The 17,888-nt window shown below is 50.2% G+C and overlaps 1 protein-coding gene across 2 annotated transcripts in view; it reads left to right on the forward strand.

The window, feature by feature from the left end:
- AP1M1 (adaptor related protein complex 1 subunit mu 1) overlaps positions 1-17,475 on the forward strand; it is a 29,157-nt gene extending 11,682 nt beyond the window's left edge. For both annotated transcript variants that reach the window (XM_025884855.2, XM_025884854.2), the window contains 7 exons: positions 8,447-8,573; positions 9,667-9,809; positions 10,274-10,345; positions 10,730-10,888; positions 15,714-15,839; positions 16,393-16,468; positions 16,598-17,475. In XM_025884855.2, coding sequence (XP_025740640.1) covers positions 8,447-8,573; positions 9,667-9,809; positions 10,274-10,345; positions 10,730-10,888; positions 15,714-15,839; positions 16,393-16,468; positions 16,598-16,620 — 726 coding nt within the window. In that variant the 3' untranslated portion in view covers positions 16,621-17,475. The remainder of the gene's footprint in view (positions 1-8,446; positions 8,574-9,666; positions 9,810-10,273; positions 10,346-10,729; positions 10,889-15,713; positions 15,840-16,392; positions 16,469-16,597) is intronic.
- Positions 17,476-17,888: the final 413 nt, after the last annotated feature.

The following is a 17,888-nucleotide window of genomic DNA, read 5'->3' on the forward strand; positions in this document are numbered from 1 at the left end:
AAGAAGGGTGGGTCTGGTACAATCAGATGGTTTTTTTTTTATTTTTTTATTGTTATGTTAATCGCCATATATTACATCATTAGTTTTCAATCAGATGTTTTGAGAGAGAGAGAGAGAAACCCCATTCACATATCTTATATTGTTCTAATTGTCCCATTTTATTATTAGTTCAATGTTCATCTCTCACTGTGCCTCATTTATAAATTAAACTTTATTAGAGATATATGTGTATAGGAAAAAAACATAGTATATAGAAGGTTTGGTACTGTCTGCGGCTTCAGGCGTCCATGGGGTCCTGGAATGTATCTCCTGCAGATAACGGACGGCGGGCAGCGGGGGGGGGACTTCTCTAATGTTGTCTTTTTGAGATTGTCCTATGAATGGAATCATACAGTATGTGACCTTTTGAGTCTGGCTTTTTCTATTTAGCATAATGCCTTTGAGATTCATCCAAGTTACTGTTTTTATCGAAAGTTTATTTCTTCTTATATTTACTTATATTTATTTTATATCCTGAACCACACCTTGTTTATCCATTCACTGATTGAAGGACTGTTGGGTTGTTTCCAGTGTTGGGCAGTTGTGAATAGAGTTGCTGTAAACATTTCACGTACAGGTTTGTGTGCAGACAGAAGTTTCCATTTCTCTAGGGCACATACCCAAGAGTGGGATTGCTGGGTCATATGGTAAGTGTATGTTTAACTTTATAAGAAACTGCCAAACCATTTTCCAGAGTGGCTGCACCATCTTTGCCTTTTCACCAGCGGTGGATGAGAGTTCTGGTTGCTCCACATCCTTGATCAGTGTTTTGATTTTCACCATCCTAATCAGCGTGTTGTATTAGCTCATCACGGCTTTAATTTGTAAGTTCCCTAATGACTAATGATAACCACCTCTTCACGTGCTTCTTTGTCATCCATAGATCATCTTTGGAGAAGTGTCTTTTCGTGTCTTTTGAGTATTTTTAAACTGGGGTTTTTTTTATGATTGTTGGATTTTGAAAGTTCTTTATATATCCTGGTTACAAGTCTCTCATCAGATACGTGATTTGCAGATGTTTTCTCCCAGTCCATCACTTGTCTTTTCATTCTTTTGGTGCAGTGTCTTTCACAGGACATAAGTTTTCCGGGTTTTTTAAAAAGATTTTATTTATTTATTTGACAGAGAGAGACACAGCGAGAGAGGGAACACAAGCAGGGGGAGTGGGAGAGGGAGAAGCAGGCTTCCTGCGGAGCAGGGAGCCCGATGCAGGGCTCAGTCCCAGGACCCTGGGATCATGACCTGAGCCGACGGCAGATGCTTAATGACTGAGCCACCCAGGCGCCCAGGACAAAAGTTTTTAATTTTGAGGAGGTCCAATTATCGATTTTTTGGTCTGTGTGCTTTTGGTGCCATGTCTGAGAACTCACTGCCAAACCCAAGGTCATATAGGTATCCTCCTAAATTTCTTCAGAAAGTTTTATAATTTTATATTTAGATCCATGATCAGTTTTGAGTTAAGTTTTATATAAGGTAGGAGGTTTATATGCAATGTTTTTGCATCTAGAACAGTGTTCCAATATCATTTTTTGAAAAAACTATCCCTTTCTCCATTGAATTGCTTTTGTATTTTTGTCAAAAAGCAATTGGCCATGTTCATGTGAGTCTATTTCTGGACTCTGTTCTGTTCCATTGATCTGTATATCTGTTCATTAGCCCATACCTCACTGTCTTGATAACTGTAACTTTATTTCAGATTATATGATCCTGCCAACATTCTTCCGTTTTCAGAATTGTTTTAGCTATTTAGTTCCTTTGTACAAAATTTTAGAATCAGCTTATCTATATCTACAAAAAGATCCTGCTGGGATTTTGCTGGGTATTGTATTAAATAACTTTGTTAATCAGTGTGGGAGAAAATTGATATCTTTAGTATATTAAGTCTCAGAATCCACAAATGCTGGATTAGTTAGGTCATCTTTGATATCTTTCATCAACATTGGTAGTTTTTACCATGTATACTTTTTTTAGAGTTATAACTAAGAGTTATAACTAAGTAATAACTAAGTATTTCATTTTTTGAAGGTGTCGTAAATTGTGTATTTTTTATTCTATTTAGTAGAATTCACCTGTGAAACTATCTGAGCCTAGAGATATCTTTTTCAGAATTTTTTTTTTTTAAGAGAGAGGAGGGGCAGAAGGAAAGAAAATCTTCAGCAGGCTCCACACTGGGTGTGGAGCCTGACTCGGGGCTTGATCTTAACCACCCTGACATCAGGACCTGGGCCAAAATCGAGAATTGGATGCTTAACCAACTGAGCCACCCAGGCACCCCTTTTTCAGAATATTTTTAACTACAAATTTCAATCCTGTAATTCTTATAGGATTATTCAGATTTTCTCTTTCATCTTAGGTGAGTTTTGGTAGTGTGTTGTTTTTAAGAAGCTGGTCCATTTCATAGGAGTCATTGAGTTTATCTGCATAGTGTCATTTATAGTATTCCCTTATTGTTTCTTTAATGTCTGCAGGGTCTATGCTGATGTCCCCTCTTTCATTCCAGTTATTGGCCATTTATGTCATATTTCTTTTTTCCTTGTCAGTTTTGTGAGAGTTTCATCTATTTTATTGATCTTTACCAAGAATTGGCTTTTGCTTTCATTGATTTTCTCTGTTGTTTTTCTGTTTTCAGTTTCATTGATTTCTGCTATTAGCACTAGTATTTTCTCCTCTGTGATTTGGGTTTATTTTGCTCTTCTTTTTCTAGTTTCTTAAGTTGGAAACTGAAGATACTGATTTGAAACCTCTTTTCTAATATAAATATCTAGTGCTTTTAATGTCTAAGTAATGCTTTAGCTGCATCCCGTAATTGGTATGTTGAATTTTCATTTTTGTTCAGAAAAAGTTCAAATTTCCCTTGAGACTTCCTTTTTGACCCATGGATTATTTAACAAAAGTGTGTTGTTTAATTTTTATATGTTCACAGATACTTCTGTTATTGTCACTGATTTTTAATTTAATTGCATTAGTATCTAAGAATATACTTTTTAAATGTCAATTCTTTAAATTTGTTAAAGTTTATTTTAATGAACCAGCATATGATCTATCTTGGTTAATTTTCCATATGCACTTGAAAAAAAATGTATATTTTGCTATTGTTGGGTTGAGTGTTCTGTAAATGCCAATTAAATCCTCTTGGTTGGTGATGTTCAATTCTTCTAGCTTTTTTTGCTAATTTTCTGGCTACTCGTTCTACCTATTATTGACAGAGTATTAAAAGCTCCAGCTGTTAATTGTAAATTAATGTCTTTGCTTAGCAAATTTTGACATTGTGCTGATAGGTGCAAGCACATTTAGGATTCTTATGTTTCCTTGGTGAACCGACCCTTTCTTTTGTCATTATATAATGTCTCTCATTATCCCTGGTAATTTTTTTGCTCTGAAGTCTATTTTGCTATTAATATTGTCACTCTAGAATTCTTTTGATCAGTGTTTACACATTATATGTTTTTCTATCCTTTTACTTCTTTTTCTAATCCTTTTATTTTATTTTTAAAGATTTTGTTTTTTAGTAATCTCTATCCCCAATGTGGGGGCTCAAACTCACAACCCTGAGATCAAAAGTACACTCTACTGACTGAGCCAGCCAGGCACCCTGTCCTTTTATTTTTAACTTACCTATATCATATATCTTGTAGACAACATATAACTGGGTCATTTTTAAAAGGGTTTTATTTAAACTCCAGTAAGGTAACATACAGTGTAATATTAGTTTCAGGTGTACAATATAGTGATTTGACACTTCCATACGTTACCCGGTGCTCAAACTGGGTCATTTCTAAAAATCTGTTCTGAGAGTCTCTGTCTTTCAATTGCTATGTTTAGAGCATTTATACTTACAGTAACTATTAATTTGTTAGATTAAGTCTACTATTGTATTATTTGTTTTCTTTTCGTTCCCTCTATTTTTCATTCCTTTGGGTTTTTTTTTTCTTCCCTATCCTTCTATGGTCTGTTTGAATATTTTTAGCATTCCATTTAATTTCTTCATTGTGGTCATTACTATATCTCTTTGTATAGTTTTTTCTAGTTGTTGCTATAAAATGCATACTTACCTTTTCATCATCTACTTAGAATCAATATTTTATCACTTCACTTGGAAGTGAAACTTCCAGAAACTTTCCTACCTCTTGATGCTAGAGTTGTTCCATATATTCATCTAGATACATTGGAAACCACATCAGACAGTGTTAAGACTTTTTTAAAAAGATTTATTTGAGAGAGCAAGAGAACGTGAGTGAGAGAATGAGGGAGAGCATGAGCAGGGGGGAAGGGCAGAAGAAGAGGGACAAGCAGACTCCCCACTGAGCAGGGAGCCTGGGATCATGACTTGAGCCAAAGGAAGACACTTAACTGACTGAGCCACCCAGGTGCCACAGACAGTGTTAAGATTTTTGCTTTCAATTCTCAGACGTACTTGAAAGCAATCAAGAGGGGAAGAATAACAGTCTTCCACGTAACCGAGACATTTGCCACTTAAGTTGCTTTCCCTTGATTTCCTGACTTTCCAGGTTTCCTTCTGGGAACATGTCCCTTGCACCTAAAAAGCTGCTTTTAGCAATTCTTTCAGAACAGGTCAGCTTGGTTTTCCCTCCTCTGAGAATGTCTTCATTTCATCTTCATTCTGAAGGATATTTTGACTGGGTAACAAATTCTGGGTTGGCAGTTCTCCTTTGGCACCTTGAAAATGTCCTGCCATCCCTTGGGGCTCCGTGCTTCATGATGAGAAATCCACAGTCCCTGAAATTTGTATCCCCTGTAGGTAATGCATTGTGTTTCTCAGGATGCCTTCCGGATTTTGTCTTTGTCTTTCATTTTTAGCAGATAGATTACGATGTGTCTGGGTATGGGTATCTTTGGATTTCTACTGTTTGGGATTTGTTCGGCTTCTCAAATCTGTAGGCTTATGTCTTCTACCAGAATTGGGACATTTTCAGCCAGTGTTTCCTCAAATAGGTTTGCATCATTTCACTCTTTCTCCTTTCTTTTTGGACTCCAGGGACATGAATGTTAGACCTTTTGTCAGTGACCCAAGGGCTCCTGAGGCTCTTTTTATTTTATCCCATCTTTTTTTTTTCCTTTTTGTTGTTTAGATTGGAGGATTCCTTTTGATCGTCTTCAAGTTCACTGACCCTTTCCTGTTTTGTCCCCATTCTGCTGTTGAGCCCATCCAGCAAGTTTTGTATTTCAGTCATTGTATTTATTAGTTCTAAAATTTCCATTTGATCCTTTTTCCCGCAGTCTGTTTCTCTGCTGAGACTTTCTATTTTAACATTTGTTGTCAGGATGTTTGTGATTTTTACCTAGCTATTTAAAGTCTTTGTCAGATAATCCCAGTATTTGCATCAGTGTTGGCACCTGTTAACTGTATTTTCCATGTGAGCTAAAATTTTCATGGTTCTTTGTATGCCAAGTAGTTTTAGTTTCGATCCTGGACTTTTTGAATATTATAAGATTCTAGGTATTGTTTAGATTATACCAGAAATGTCAGTATTTGTGTTTCAGCTGACAGTTGACCTGGTTAGGTTCAGGCCACAAGTTGTAACCCCCAGTCTGTGGGCCATGAGATGAGTATCAGTTCAGTTTTCAAAGCCGTCATGCCATTTGCTATTTGAGCTTATCCAGAGTATGCTCCACCTGCTGGTCGGTCTGGGACTGTGCAGTTTGTCTCTCAAAGTCTTTGACATACTAATTAGGATCATAGCCACTCAGGCCCAGTTCTAGAGCTCTGGAGACATAAACAACTGCATGGGTTTGTTTTCCTGGACTCCTTATTCTTAGCTATCTTTCTGGTACTTTCCAGCTGCTTGGGGCATCCCTTTTTGGTTCTGTGACCACCTCACTGGGGGCTCTAGATCCCCATTCTGTTGTGCTTGTCTGCAGTGGGCCCCCATCCTGGGTTTGCCCCACCCTCTGGGAACAGCAGCTGGGTTGCCTGGGGCCTGGGTGTGAGAGAACAGATAAAAGGGAGGAATTAGGGGATTTCTGTACTCGCTTTAAGAGGCGGGAGTTCCCCTTCTGGCCCTGAAGCCAGAGCTAGAGGCTTCCACGAGCTCAGTCTGCACCCCAGTGCTCACTTCCACTTCCAAGTTTCCTCTGCACTTTCCCACGGAGGGGAGGCAGGGAGGGCGCTGCTCCCACCGCGGTTCTTCCCGCATCCACCTGCTGCACCTTTCAGTCTTCCATGGTTGCCCGGGCACCCTGCCCAGGTTTGTTGTTGTTGTCAGTGGCAGGGAAAGGGGATGCAAGCTGACCCTGTGTCACCTGCAACCTGCTTCGTCTTCACATCGGAGATTACCATGACTGGGCCAATCCCGTCATGTGGCTCGCTCAGGTGTGCCCATTTCCAGCTGCTGCAGACAGTGCAGAAATGAGCGAGCTTGTTCATCCTCAGACTTGTGTTTGGGATATGTCCCGTACCTGGGCGGGATTCCTGGAAGGGTGAGTTCCCGGTTGTGGAATTGTCGAGAGTGCTTCCCCAACACATTCTCCCAGTGGATTTAATGTAAGCATATTTGTCTTCTTACTATTTAAGTCGTGGAGCAAGACAGTGGCCTCAGTAACCACATGCCCCTCCTGTCTCGGGACCTTTGTCTGAATTGTTCATGAGCCCACAACATGGTCCCTCTAACTCTAGAGTGTCTTGGGGTAGAAAAGCAAATCCCAAGGAGCAGTTTCCAAATAGCTGTATGTGAAAGCACTAGGAGTTCAAGGTGTATCCGGCCCCAGTGCACCCCAGCGTGTGTCTGTGCCCGAAGGACCCCTGATCTTCCATACATGGGGCAGCATGAGGTGGGTGTGGATATCGCAGACGTGTCGGAACACCATCTTCCTGAGTCTGATTGCAGAGCTGGCAGCTGAGTCAACATGGGCCTCCAGATTCTGGTCCTCAGGACGTAGTGATGTCCTGAAGCAGCTCAGCAGACATCTCTTCTGCGCCCACCCATCCTGGTTGCTGCCTGCAGGGCTGAGATTAACCTGGTGGGCTGCACGGCTTTTCTGCTCCCCTACTGAGCCTGCCTTCCCAGCGTTCATGACCTCACATGGTCAGTTACAGAGTGCTGTGCAGTCCCTACTCCCCAGGAGGAAGACAGCCCTCCCAATCTAGGGGCAGTCACAGCTGGAAGCATGGAGGGCCCCCTGAGTAAGGCCAGTCAGAGTGCCAGAGCCTGGCCAGCCAGCGAGGGCCCATGTTGGCACGTGCTCTCTGAGGACCGTCTGCCCCCAGGCACTGTCCTTGTGCTGGCCCAGCGGGGAGGAGCCCGACACAGCCCCTCACCAGAAGGGGGAAAGAGATGGGTGGGCAGACAGAGCTGTTGAGGGGCAGGGGAGGGAGAGGTGGCTGCTGTGTGCTGTGGGGGCAGGGAGCTGCCTGCCAAGTGGGGACAGTGAGAGGCCATGTGGCCGGAGTATAGTGAGCAAGGGGGGGGTGATGGAGCCAGACCGTGCAGGGCCTGCTGTCCTGTTGTGTGCCTTTCCTGGGGTTGTCATCTACTTGGTGCCTTAGTTCTCTGCCTCCCTCAGAGGCGGAGCGCTCGCGTGTTTGCATGTGGTGCTTTCCAGACACTTGAGTTAAAAGCTGGACAGATTCTCCTCCTCCTCTGCAGAGAGAGAGGCAACTCGGGCCCTGCACCATGTGAGTGTGGCTGGGCCCTCTGAGGAGTGGCCCGTGCGGCCCCGAGGCGCCTGCGTTTGCAGCCCTGGCCCTCACCTGTGGATGTGGATGTGCTGATAAGGGGTGGTGGTCACAGCTGTGGCCCTAGTGCCTTTGCCAGCCACCGTGCGGCCTCTGCCCTGTGCCTCAGTGTCCTTGTATCTAAAATGGGCATGTGAAGAGGTGCTGCAGCAGCCTGGCTCCCTCAGGACAGTCTCAGGGCTTGCCTGTTAGCCCGCCGTGACTTCTCATCGCACTCAGATGCTTCCTGGTCTGCACGTGAGGTAGAGGGTCACCCGAGTCAGAGCCCTGGCCTGCAGGCTGTTGAGGCGCGCAGAGCCCCGCCTGGCGCAGAAGAAGGGCTCAGTCAGTTACTGTCATGACTGTATCTGTTTAAATGCACGGTTACTTTGGATCAGTGGTATCAGACTTCAGGGCACCCTGGGGAGCACCGAGGGGTCAGGGCCCTGAAAGCCCCATCTTTAGGAAGTAGGGACATAGGCTGGGTGGCCTCAGTCCCCACATGGAGAAACAGATTTCAAGAAAAGCAAGTGTGGCCTGCTCCGAGAGAGGCCTGCCTGTGTAACCTGAGACTTGAGAGGGCAGGGTCCCTGTGTCGGCCTCTGTGGCCCTGCACAAAGGCCGGATGGGAGGAAGGTGAGGCTCACCCAGCTCAGGGGATGGTGAGAAGGGCATTGAGAATGGGGCAGCTGGTGAGCAGGGACCTCCCCTCACGCCCGCCTCGCCATCCCCCAGGTCAGTGCCAATGGCAACGTGCTGCGCAGCGAGATCGTGGGCTCCATCAAGATGCGGGTCTTCCTGTCAGGCATGCCCGAGCTGCGCCTGGGCCTCAATGACAAGGTCCTCTTCGACAACACAGGCCGTGAGTACCCCGCCAGCCCCACGGCGTCCCTGTGGCCAGAGCGGGCCTCGCGCTGAGCTCAGAGCAGCGCTGAGGGGATATTGAGCTGCGTGAGGGAACACGCGGATCTCAAGCACTTGCTTCAGACACATTTTCACGTTGCGGACAAGATAACTGTGAAAACTAATACATCGATACCTGGACATAGAAAATACAGAAGAGTGAAGATCCCAAAGTCAAGTCCCCCTACCGCCCCCCGGGCTAGAAGACAAGGGCCAGTGCCTTAGATGTTAAGTTCAGGGAGGGTCACGCAGCAGGTCCGAGACCCTGCGCTACACCATCCTGGAGGGAGCTGCGGGCTCAAGGTTAGGCCTAGTCCTCCCCTCCCTGCGGAGCTCCTGTCCCCGCGTGGGGCACGGGGTGGGGGCTGCTCTAAGGCTGCACACAGTGGTTCCAGCTCTCACCACCTGGCCTGGACGTGGCACTCGCTGTGCTGGGGCAGGGGCCACAGTGACCGCAGAGCCCCGCTTACTGAGGTTCTGTGTTTACAAACGGGACCGCCAGCTGCGGGAGCAGTGGCCGCGCCGTCGGACTTCACCTCCACAGCAGCAGGACTGAGGGCCTCTCTGGTGTCAGCCCATCAGGGCGGCTCCTGTCCCTGGCTGGCCCGGCCTGCACAGCTCCTCTGTGGGCTGGAACACCAAGCCAGGAACCAAGAACCCAAGGGATGATGAGGATGGGGGCCAGGGCGCACTGGGAGCCCTGAGCCATCACCGTGCATCCCCAGCCCGGTCTGTTAGTCATTCGGCAAATGTGTCCCAAGCGGCAGCCCTGGCCAGACCCTGAGCTAGCTGCTGCGCACTCCGAGTGAACCAGGCCGCCCAGCCCTGCCCTCAGCAGGTGCCCAGTGTCAGGATGTGACGAGGCTTCCAAGGGGCTGAGGAGGGACAGAGGAGGTTGTCTGGGAACCTGGACCCCTTGGCCTTTGTGACCCACAGATTTGAGGGGCAGCTCTGCTCTGCCAGGGGTGAGCCCCAGGCAATGGGAGCGTTGCTGACAGAGTGACCCAGAGGGCCTAGGGTCTGTCCCTGCCCTCACCCCTGCCTCCCCTCAGGTGGCAAAAGCAAGTCCGTGGAGCTGGAGGACGTGAAGTTCCACCAGTGTGTGCGACTCTCGCGCTTTGAGAATGACCGCACCATCTCCTTCATCCCTCCAGATGGCGAGTTTGAGCTCATGTCCTACCGCCTCAACACCCACGTGAGTGCACCCACAGGCACCCGCCCCCGGGACGGGCTGCCACCCAGACGGCAGTGGGCAGTGTGTGGAGGCCCCAGACAGGCTCCCACCTCCTCCCCGGTGGGTGGGAATAGTCCCCCTCCAGGATGAGTCTCACATCCACAAGGTGATACCCAGGGTAGGCAGCCGCTCCCACGGGCTGCCCAAGCTCCACAGAGCCCATGTTCGACAGCTTGGGGCTCTGAACTTTCTGAGGGGCCAGACCCCATTCTAGGCAGCCCCCGTGATGTTTTCTGCATTTTCACAGAGGCCCATCAGTCTCTATGTCCATCCCGGTCTCGCTGTGGACTCCTTCCATAGGGCGTTGGCATGCTGGGCTCACACCTGGGCACATGGTCCCTTTCCCCAGGCCTCAGTTTCCCCTCTGTGAGATGGGCTTCTGTAAAATTACCATGCATGAGTGCCACCTTCACTCTCCCCAATAGGTCAAACCCTTGATATGGATCGAGTCCGTGATTGAAAAGCATTCCCACAGCCGCATAGAGTACATGATCAAGGTGCGTGCACATCCCACACACAGCGTCAGCCTGGGGACACGGGCAGTAAGGGGGGTTGGTGGATGGCCCTGCCTATTCAGGGCCTTTGGCACAGGGTCCTAACCAGGGCAGGGGCCCCATGGGGCTCTGTGCTCCCTATCCTGGGAGATAAGGCCTGTGGCTGAAGCTTGTGCTGCCTCACTGTGAGCCAGAGGGAAGCATGGGGAGCCCTGAAAGTCAAGGGGACTGGAGGGCATAAGGAGACTCTCAGGTGGGTGAGAGGGTGTGAGCTGTGCCTGGAGGACTGGGGGCCGGCTTGGTGGGGCCCCCAGGCCAGGCCTGGTGGGGGCTGGGTTGTCTCACCTGCGCCGTCCACAACCTTGGCTGCACTGGTCTCATCTGCAGGCCAAGAGCCAGTTCAAGCGGCGGTCGACGGCCAACAACGTGGAGATCCACATCCCCGTGCCCAACGATGCCGACTCCCCCAAGTTCAAGACGACGGTGGGGAGTGTCAAGTGGGTCCCCGAGAACAGTGAGATCGTGTGGTCCATCAAGTCCTTCCCGGTGAGTGCCCTTTTCAGTGGATGCCCCTCTTAACGTCCGCCCACACCCCACCTGCTCCCTGTGCCCATCACAGTACAGCAGCCTCGAAACAGGGCACAGGGCCTCGATCCCCAGCTGGGGGTTCTGGGAGGCCAGCAGAGGAGAGCTGAGGGGCTGGCCGAGCAAGGAGGGAAAGCTGGAGCTGGCAGAGACAGCTTGCATGTGACCAGCCTATCTCCAGGGTCAGGGCATCCCCCCGCCCTCTCTCTGACACTGGTTCAGAACTCAGCTTCCCTCGAGGGGACCAGACTGCCTCAAGGCCTGAGCAGCGTGGGTTTCAGGAATCCAGCACCAGCTCCAGGAATGTAGAGCACTTCATGCTGGCATAGCTGCCTGGCTTGTGTTCAGGATTTTCAGCACTGGAGTCTGGGTTTGCCGCAGAAGTGCCCAGAGAGCCTGGAAGGTGGATGTGTGTTCCTGTGCCAATTATGGCCCATTGCCTTTTTCTCATTATAAACAAGATGGAGCTCCTTTTTTTATGTCTGGGGGCCATTTGCATTTCTTTCTCTGGAAACCGTAGCAGCCATCTCTTGCTCGTTTTTCTTTCAGGTTTGGTCATTTTCTTTGTTTCCGAGAGCTCTTTGTATATGGGCAAGTTGAGCACTTTTTCTTTGATATAAGTCACAAATGGTTTTCCCCAGTTTAATGTTTATCTTTTGGCTTTGTTTCTGGTGGTTTTTGCTGTGTCATCTTTTTTTATTGCTTCTTTGTTTCATTATTATTTAATGTAGTCAGATTTCCTGGTCTTTTCTTTTTATTGCATCTGAATTTTAAGTCATGCTTTGAAAGGCTTCACCATTCCCAGATGTAAAGGAATTCACCTATATTTGCTTCTAGAACCTGTACAGTGGCATTTTTCACCTTAGATTTTAGGTGCTTTCAGAACTAGGTCTGGTAAATGGTGGGAGGTACAGGTCCAGTTTTATCTTTTCCAAATGGCTATTCAGTTTTTGAACATCATTTACTAAAAAGTCCATCTTCTCCCCTGTGGTTTGAAATGCCATGTTTATTAAATATCAGAGTTTTACATGGCATTAGATCTCTTTCTGAATGTTCTGTTGTCTCTCTGTCCACGCAGCAAGGCCATATTTTAACTCAGAGCTTTATTCTCTGTTTTAACATCTGATAAGGGCAGCCCCCCCCCCCACATCGCTTGTTTGTTTCCTGGTGATTCTTCCTTGCTTACTTGTTTGGTGTTCCTTTTGAATTTTAGAATCAGTTTGTTTGCACCAAATTTATAAGTCGAGTAGGAAGAGCTAACACCTTTATGAGGCTTTGTGCCTGTCTCACCTCAGTGCTTTGGGGGCTGTCTTCGTGTTTACTGTATACACCTCACATAGCCTCTCCCTTGGTTTAAAAAGTACGTTCATTGAAGTACAACATGCAGAAAAGTAGACAGATGAAATGTGGACAGTTCGATGAATTTCCTCACCAGGGGACACATTCATGTGCCTGGAACCAGATGAAAGCCGCAGAACTGCCCGCCCCGCCCCGCCCCCCCACCGCCCCATCCTCAGGAGCCCCCAAGGTGCCCACCAGTTTGCCCGTTTCTTGTTAAGATGAGCCTTGAGTCACTGTTCTGGTGAGTGGGGTCTTGTCTTCCACCGTGTCTTCCAGCAGGTAGCCACTGTTTGCATGGTAATTTCACGCCCTGATTCCTTACCGGGTGTCTGCTTTAGGGTAGTTTTTCTTTCAATTCCTGTGGGTTTTCAGATATTCTTTTGTATCATTTGCAGCCAAATGCAGTTTTCCCTTCTCCTCTGCTCTTCTTGGGCATTTGATGGCTCTGGCACCTCCTTGCTTTGGCTGCTCTCTCCAGGACCTGTAAGTGGTGGTGGACAGTGGCCTCCTGGTCTTGCCCCCACCTGGAAACACCAGCCATGTCCCCTCCAAGTGCGACGCCACGTTGGGCTGTGGACTCGATCCAGCCCTACTTTACTGCGGTTTGGGCACAAATGGGTAACAGACTTACCCAGGTGCCCCTTCAGTGTCTGTCAGTTCAGGTCTGTCAATGGGTGGAGCTGGACCATCCCTGCGTTCTGGTAAGCTCCACCTGATCGAGGTATCTTTCCTTTTCAGTGCACCGTTGGATTCTATCAATGACATTGTACATAACATTTTCACTTCGATAATCACAACGGAGATTGATTTTTTTTGGTGCACTCTCTGTCAGGTATTAGTGTTAGACCTGCTTCGTAATTACTCTGTGTCCGATCTCTGTGCTGCAGAACCGTTTAAGTGGCCGGGACATCATCTGGTCTTGAGAAGGTTGGTAGAATTTGGCTGTGTGACCTTCTGGATCTCGACTACTTTCTCCATCTCTTTTCTGGAAATCGGGTCCTTCAGAGTTTCCATTTCTGTTGGAGACTGTTTGGGTAAATTATATTTGCCTTCAAAATTATCCATCCTAACCAGGTTTGCAAAGTTGGAGAAAGTGGTCTTTTTTTTCTTTTCATTCACTCATGATGGTTACTTCTTCCTTATTCTTTCTTCTTGTGTGTATTTGGGTCTTCTGTTTCCCTGGATAAGGTTGCCTAGTAGCTTGTCTTTTTGTTTTTTCTTTCCAGGTTTGTATTTTAATTTTGTTGTGATATTTTTCTGTCTTTTATAAGTCTTTAATTTGCATTTCTTCATCCCTTCTTCTAATTTTTTCAAGTTAGATATTTTCATTTGATGATTTTGCTTTAAAATTTATATTAATCCAAGTATTTATATTAATCCAAGATGTTCCTCTAAGCCCTGCCTTAACCTCTGTAACCCATAGATTCTGACATGTAATATTTGACTTGCTCATCTAGAAATTCTGTAACTGGATAGAGGATTGTTGTTGTTTTTTTAAAGATTTATTTATTTATTTTAGAGAGAGCAAGCATGAGCCTGGGGGAGGGGCAGAGGGAAAGAGAATCTCAAGCAGACTCCCTGCTGAGTGTGGGGCCCAATGCGGGGCTCGATTGCAGGACTCGATTGCAAGACCCCGAGATCATGACCTGAGCTGAGGTCATGAGTCAGACACTCAACCAACTGAGCCACCCACGTGCCCCGGTGGTTCTTTTTAAATTTCCTAGGGGGTAGGCTTTCTGATTTTCATTTCTCCTCACCACCGATTTGGAGCACTAAACCCAGAGAGTGTTATTCTTACTGTTTCTACTTCTGGGATTTCTCGAAGTGTTCGCTGTGTGCTAACAGAAGGTCAGAGTTTGTAAATACCGCAGGTGCACTGGGGAGGAAGACGAGGCTTCTGTTACCGGGGTACGGGGCCCACGAGGTCGGCCGTGACGCCGTGGCAGCATCCGCCTGCTCAGCGCTGCCTTCCTCTGGTTCCCTTTGCACGTCATGTAGCATCTGCTTAACAGAGGTTGCCGCCCTGTTAGTTGGCGCTCGTAGACACTCGTGACTATTATACTTTCCCTGTGGATCGTAGGACTGCAGCCTCTAGGACCGTGGCCCTCCCTTCCTGCCCTGACGGCAGCCCCTGCTGTGTTTCATCTGCCCCTCGCTGGCGCGCCTTCACCCAGTCTTCCTGCTGGCATAGCTTTTATCCGCTTTTGCAGCACAGAGCTGTGTTTTGGTCTGTGAGCCAGCCTGTAGGTCTTTCTGGTCCGGGCGAGCATTAAACCCGTTGACATCGACACGGTGGACCCAGGGCAGGGGAGCAGACTTCTACCGCTCCGCTGGGAAGGCCTGCCCATCTGCATGCGCGTTTGCTTTCATTTTCCCTTTTGTCTTCATAAGGCTCAGATTTGGGGTCTGGTTATTGTCTCATACACAGGCTGGTGGAGCTGATTTTATTCCTTTGCCGCCTGCTTTGTCTGCTGCTGGGACCACATTATTCTCCCCTCGTCCCAGAGTCTTTACTCAGCACATGTCCCTGCCTCAGGCAGAGCCCCCGCTCTCGCACTGGCCCCGGCGCTGGTGAACAGACTGGCACCATCCCAGGGCCGGGAGCCTGAGCGCAGCCCTGGGGAGCTGGGGCTCGGCTCTGCTCTACCCGAGACGCACAAGGACGGCCACCGGCCCTGGTGGGCAGCCACTCCTGCCAGAGCCCCGGGGGTCAACAACTGCAGCGTCCTGGTGTGGCCGGAGCTGAGCTCTCTCTGCTCCCCACTGCTCGAGGTGAGACACACCGGGCGCCTGGACCGCCAGACCGAGATGCCTTCCTCCTGCGCCGGACCGGGCTTCCAGGCCTTCCTGGCCCTGCCCCAGGCCCCATCTCTAATCACTGCTCAGCCTCCGGGGCCAGAGCTGCCCCCTTCCTTACCCTCTGGGACAGGACGCCAGTCTAACTCATCAGTCAGCCCCTGACCTCGGTCTCTTACTTTTGTTACCTCCCTCTACTCACCATCCCTCATTTTGACCTTCCCCCCCCCCCGCCCAGCTGCTTGCACACGCTGCCTACTAGACTTTGGGCACGTGGGGGTGTTCACTCGGACTCTGGCCTGGGCAGGGGGGCACGTGTCCCATGGTGGCACTGTCTGTGCCCCCTCTTCCTTCCTGAGGCCTGTCCTGTCAGGCTGGGCTTCCTTGAAGCAACTAGTCCTCCCTCCCGGAGAGTTTGTGAAACTCCTGATGCTTGGAATTCACCAGTTTTCCCAGCATGCCTCTGATCTGCCCGGCACAGCCGGCAGGACAGTCCGTGAGGCCTGGGGTAAATACAAGTGCGTTGGAGGAGCTGAGACCCCGGGTGTCCACAGCCATGCAGGAAGGGGCTCAGTGGCCACGCCAGCAACCTGGAATCCTCTGGGGGCAGCTGTTGGCCTGACCGTCTCTACCTCGTGTGCTCCTCCAGGGGGGCAAGGAGTACCTGATGCGGGCCCACTTCGGCCTGCCCAGCGTGGAAGCGGAGGACAAGGAGGGCAAGCCCCCGATCAGCGTCAAGTTTGAGATCCCCTACTTCACTACCTCTGGCATCCAGGTACGCATGGCTGGGGTTGCCAGGGCCCCGGAGCAGACATGGGCAGGCCCAGGTGTCCGTCCCGGCTCAGAGAGCTGCAGACGACAGCTTAGGTGAGGGTGCCGGTCAGCCTGTCCCGGGCCCACCGCGGGGCTGCCCTGCTTCTGCCTCCCTCCACACCTGTCAGTTCACACCTGACCCTGTGTTTCGGCTCCAAGCTCAGAGATTGGTTTGACCCCCAGAACTAGAGTCTGAGCCTCTAGTGTCCACGCACTTGCCACCGTGGGGCCTGTTTTTCCTAGGCACCTCCACGGCAGATCTGTGAGGGGAAGTGCCTGAGAGTACACACACACACCCTGGCTCTTTTCCCCCCCTTCCAGCAGTGACCCCTCCCTCCCACGGCGTCTGCATGCTATGGACAGGCACCCGCCCCTCCCGTCCCCTCCCACTGCCCCCTGCCCATGCTGGCCCGCTCCTCATCACAGCCTCCCCTCCCTGGCCTCTGTGGGGAGTGGTGGGGGGACCAGGAGGGGACAGCGTGTACATGCTCAGGGCCCTGCTGCCTGTGCCCTAGGTGCGCTACCTGAAGATCATCGAGAAGAGCGGCTACCAGGCTCTGCCGTGGGTCCGCTACATCACTCAGAACGGAGGTGCGTGCAGCCCACCCGTGCGTGCTACTGAGAGGGTGGTGCACGTGGAGCAGCCCCAGGGTTGGGGAGGGCAGCCCCTCCCCACTCAGGTACAGTGCAGAAAACCAAGGCCTCCCTCCCTGATTCTAGATTACCAGCTCCGGACCCAGTGAGGGGCCATGCGGCCAGCACCCCCGGCCCCGGCGCTGGGGCTCCTGGCAGAAGCACCAGGAGGAAGCACCTGCCAAGCCTGCTGGATGGAGGAGGGGCACCCCTGGCCACCGGCCACCCTCCCGGCTCTTCCCGGGGACCCTTCCTTTTCCAGGCACACCTGCTCTGCCGTTGCCACTCTCGTCTCTGGGCCCCTTCTCCCGGAAGAAGCTCATCTTCGAGAAGTCTTGTCTCTCTGCCCCCTGAGTCAGTTTGAGGGGAAGGAAACGAAATCTTTCCCTCTAGAGATCAAATACAGCCTCTTCTGTGCTGGTTAGCTCCCAAGCACCACAAAGAGGGGGAAGTGCCCACCCGGCCGCTGGCTGCACATGGCTTCTGGCCAGGCTGGCCGGGCCGCCGTTTGGTTGCCGTTCTGTTGAATGTTGTAGGTTCATGAGTGTTCCTAGTTTCTGTCTCTTTCATTCCTTGTTGTTCACGTGAACCTCACTGCGCCTCCCGCCCCTCGTCCTGAAGGTCTCGGGCAGCACTTAGTGAGGGCAGAGTGCCCTCCTCCTCAGCAAGGCCCACACGACACTGGGTTCCCTTCCGTGTCTGGCCCGACCCTGGCCCGCGCCTCTGTGGCAGAGGCTCGTCGCCTCTCGCCCGAGGCTTTGGCGGAGGTGCCTTCCCAGGGTCCGCTGTGCCGTGTGAGGCCGTCACTCAGCCGCATCAGTGTTTGTCCCCCCAGGGAAGTGGTGTCCAGCGAGGACCGCTGCCTCGAAGGGTCGGGGGGACAGGTCATCCACATCTGTGCTTGGTCACCCACCGCCACCCTGCCTGTGTTCATGTCATGATTACATTAAAGTCCATTTCGGAAACACACTGCCTGCTTTCCCTCAGACACAGCATGTGGCCGACTCCTCCTGGGTGAGCAGGGGTGGGTGCGGGGCTCACATCACCTCCTGCCCCCCCGACGGTCTTCCTCAGTGTGTTCCTCAGAGCAGCGGCGTCCATGTCCCCTTTGAGCTCATTTGGAACGCACATTCACAGATCCACCCTGACCTGCTGAGAAAGAGTTCACAGGTTCCACGGATTCACATGTGCGCTGGAGTTTGAGAACCACTGCCTGGTCCACAGAGGGGATCATGGGGGGCACACAGGCAGGAAGCACCCTGTCTTCCCACAGCGGGCACCTGCCTCACCCCCCCCCCCCCGCCGACGTCTGTGCCGCTGGCCCTGCCTGGATCATCCCCTCTTCCTTCAAAGACTGTGCTCCCCTGGCCCTCTCCCG

Source organism: Callorhinus ursinus, unplaced genomic scaffold (assembly GCF_003265705.2).
Source record: "Callorhinus ursinus isolate GAN/ISIS: 27379988/994484 unplaced genomic scaffold, GSC_fseal_2.0 scaffold15, whole genome shotgun sequence".
NCBI lineage: Eukaryota > Metazoa > Chordata > Mammalia > Carnivora > Otariidae > Callorhinus > Callorhinus ursinus.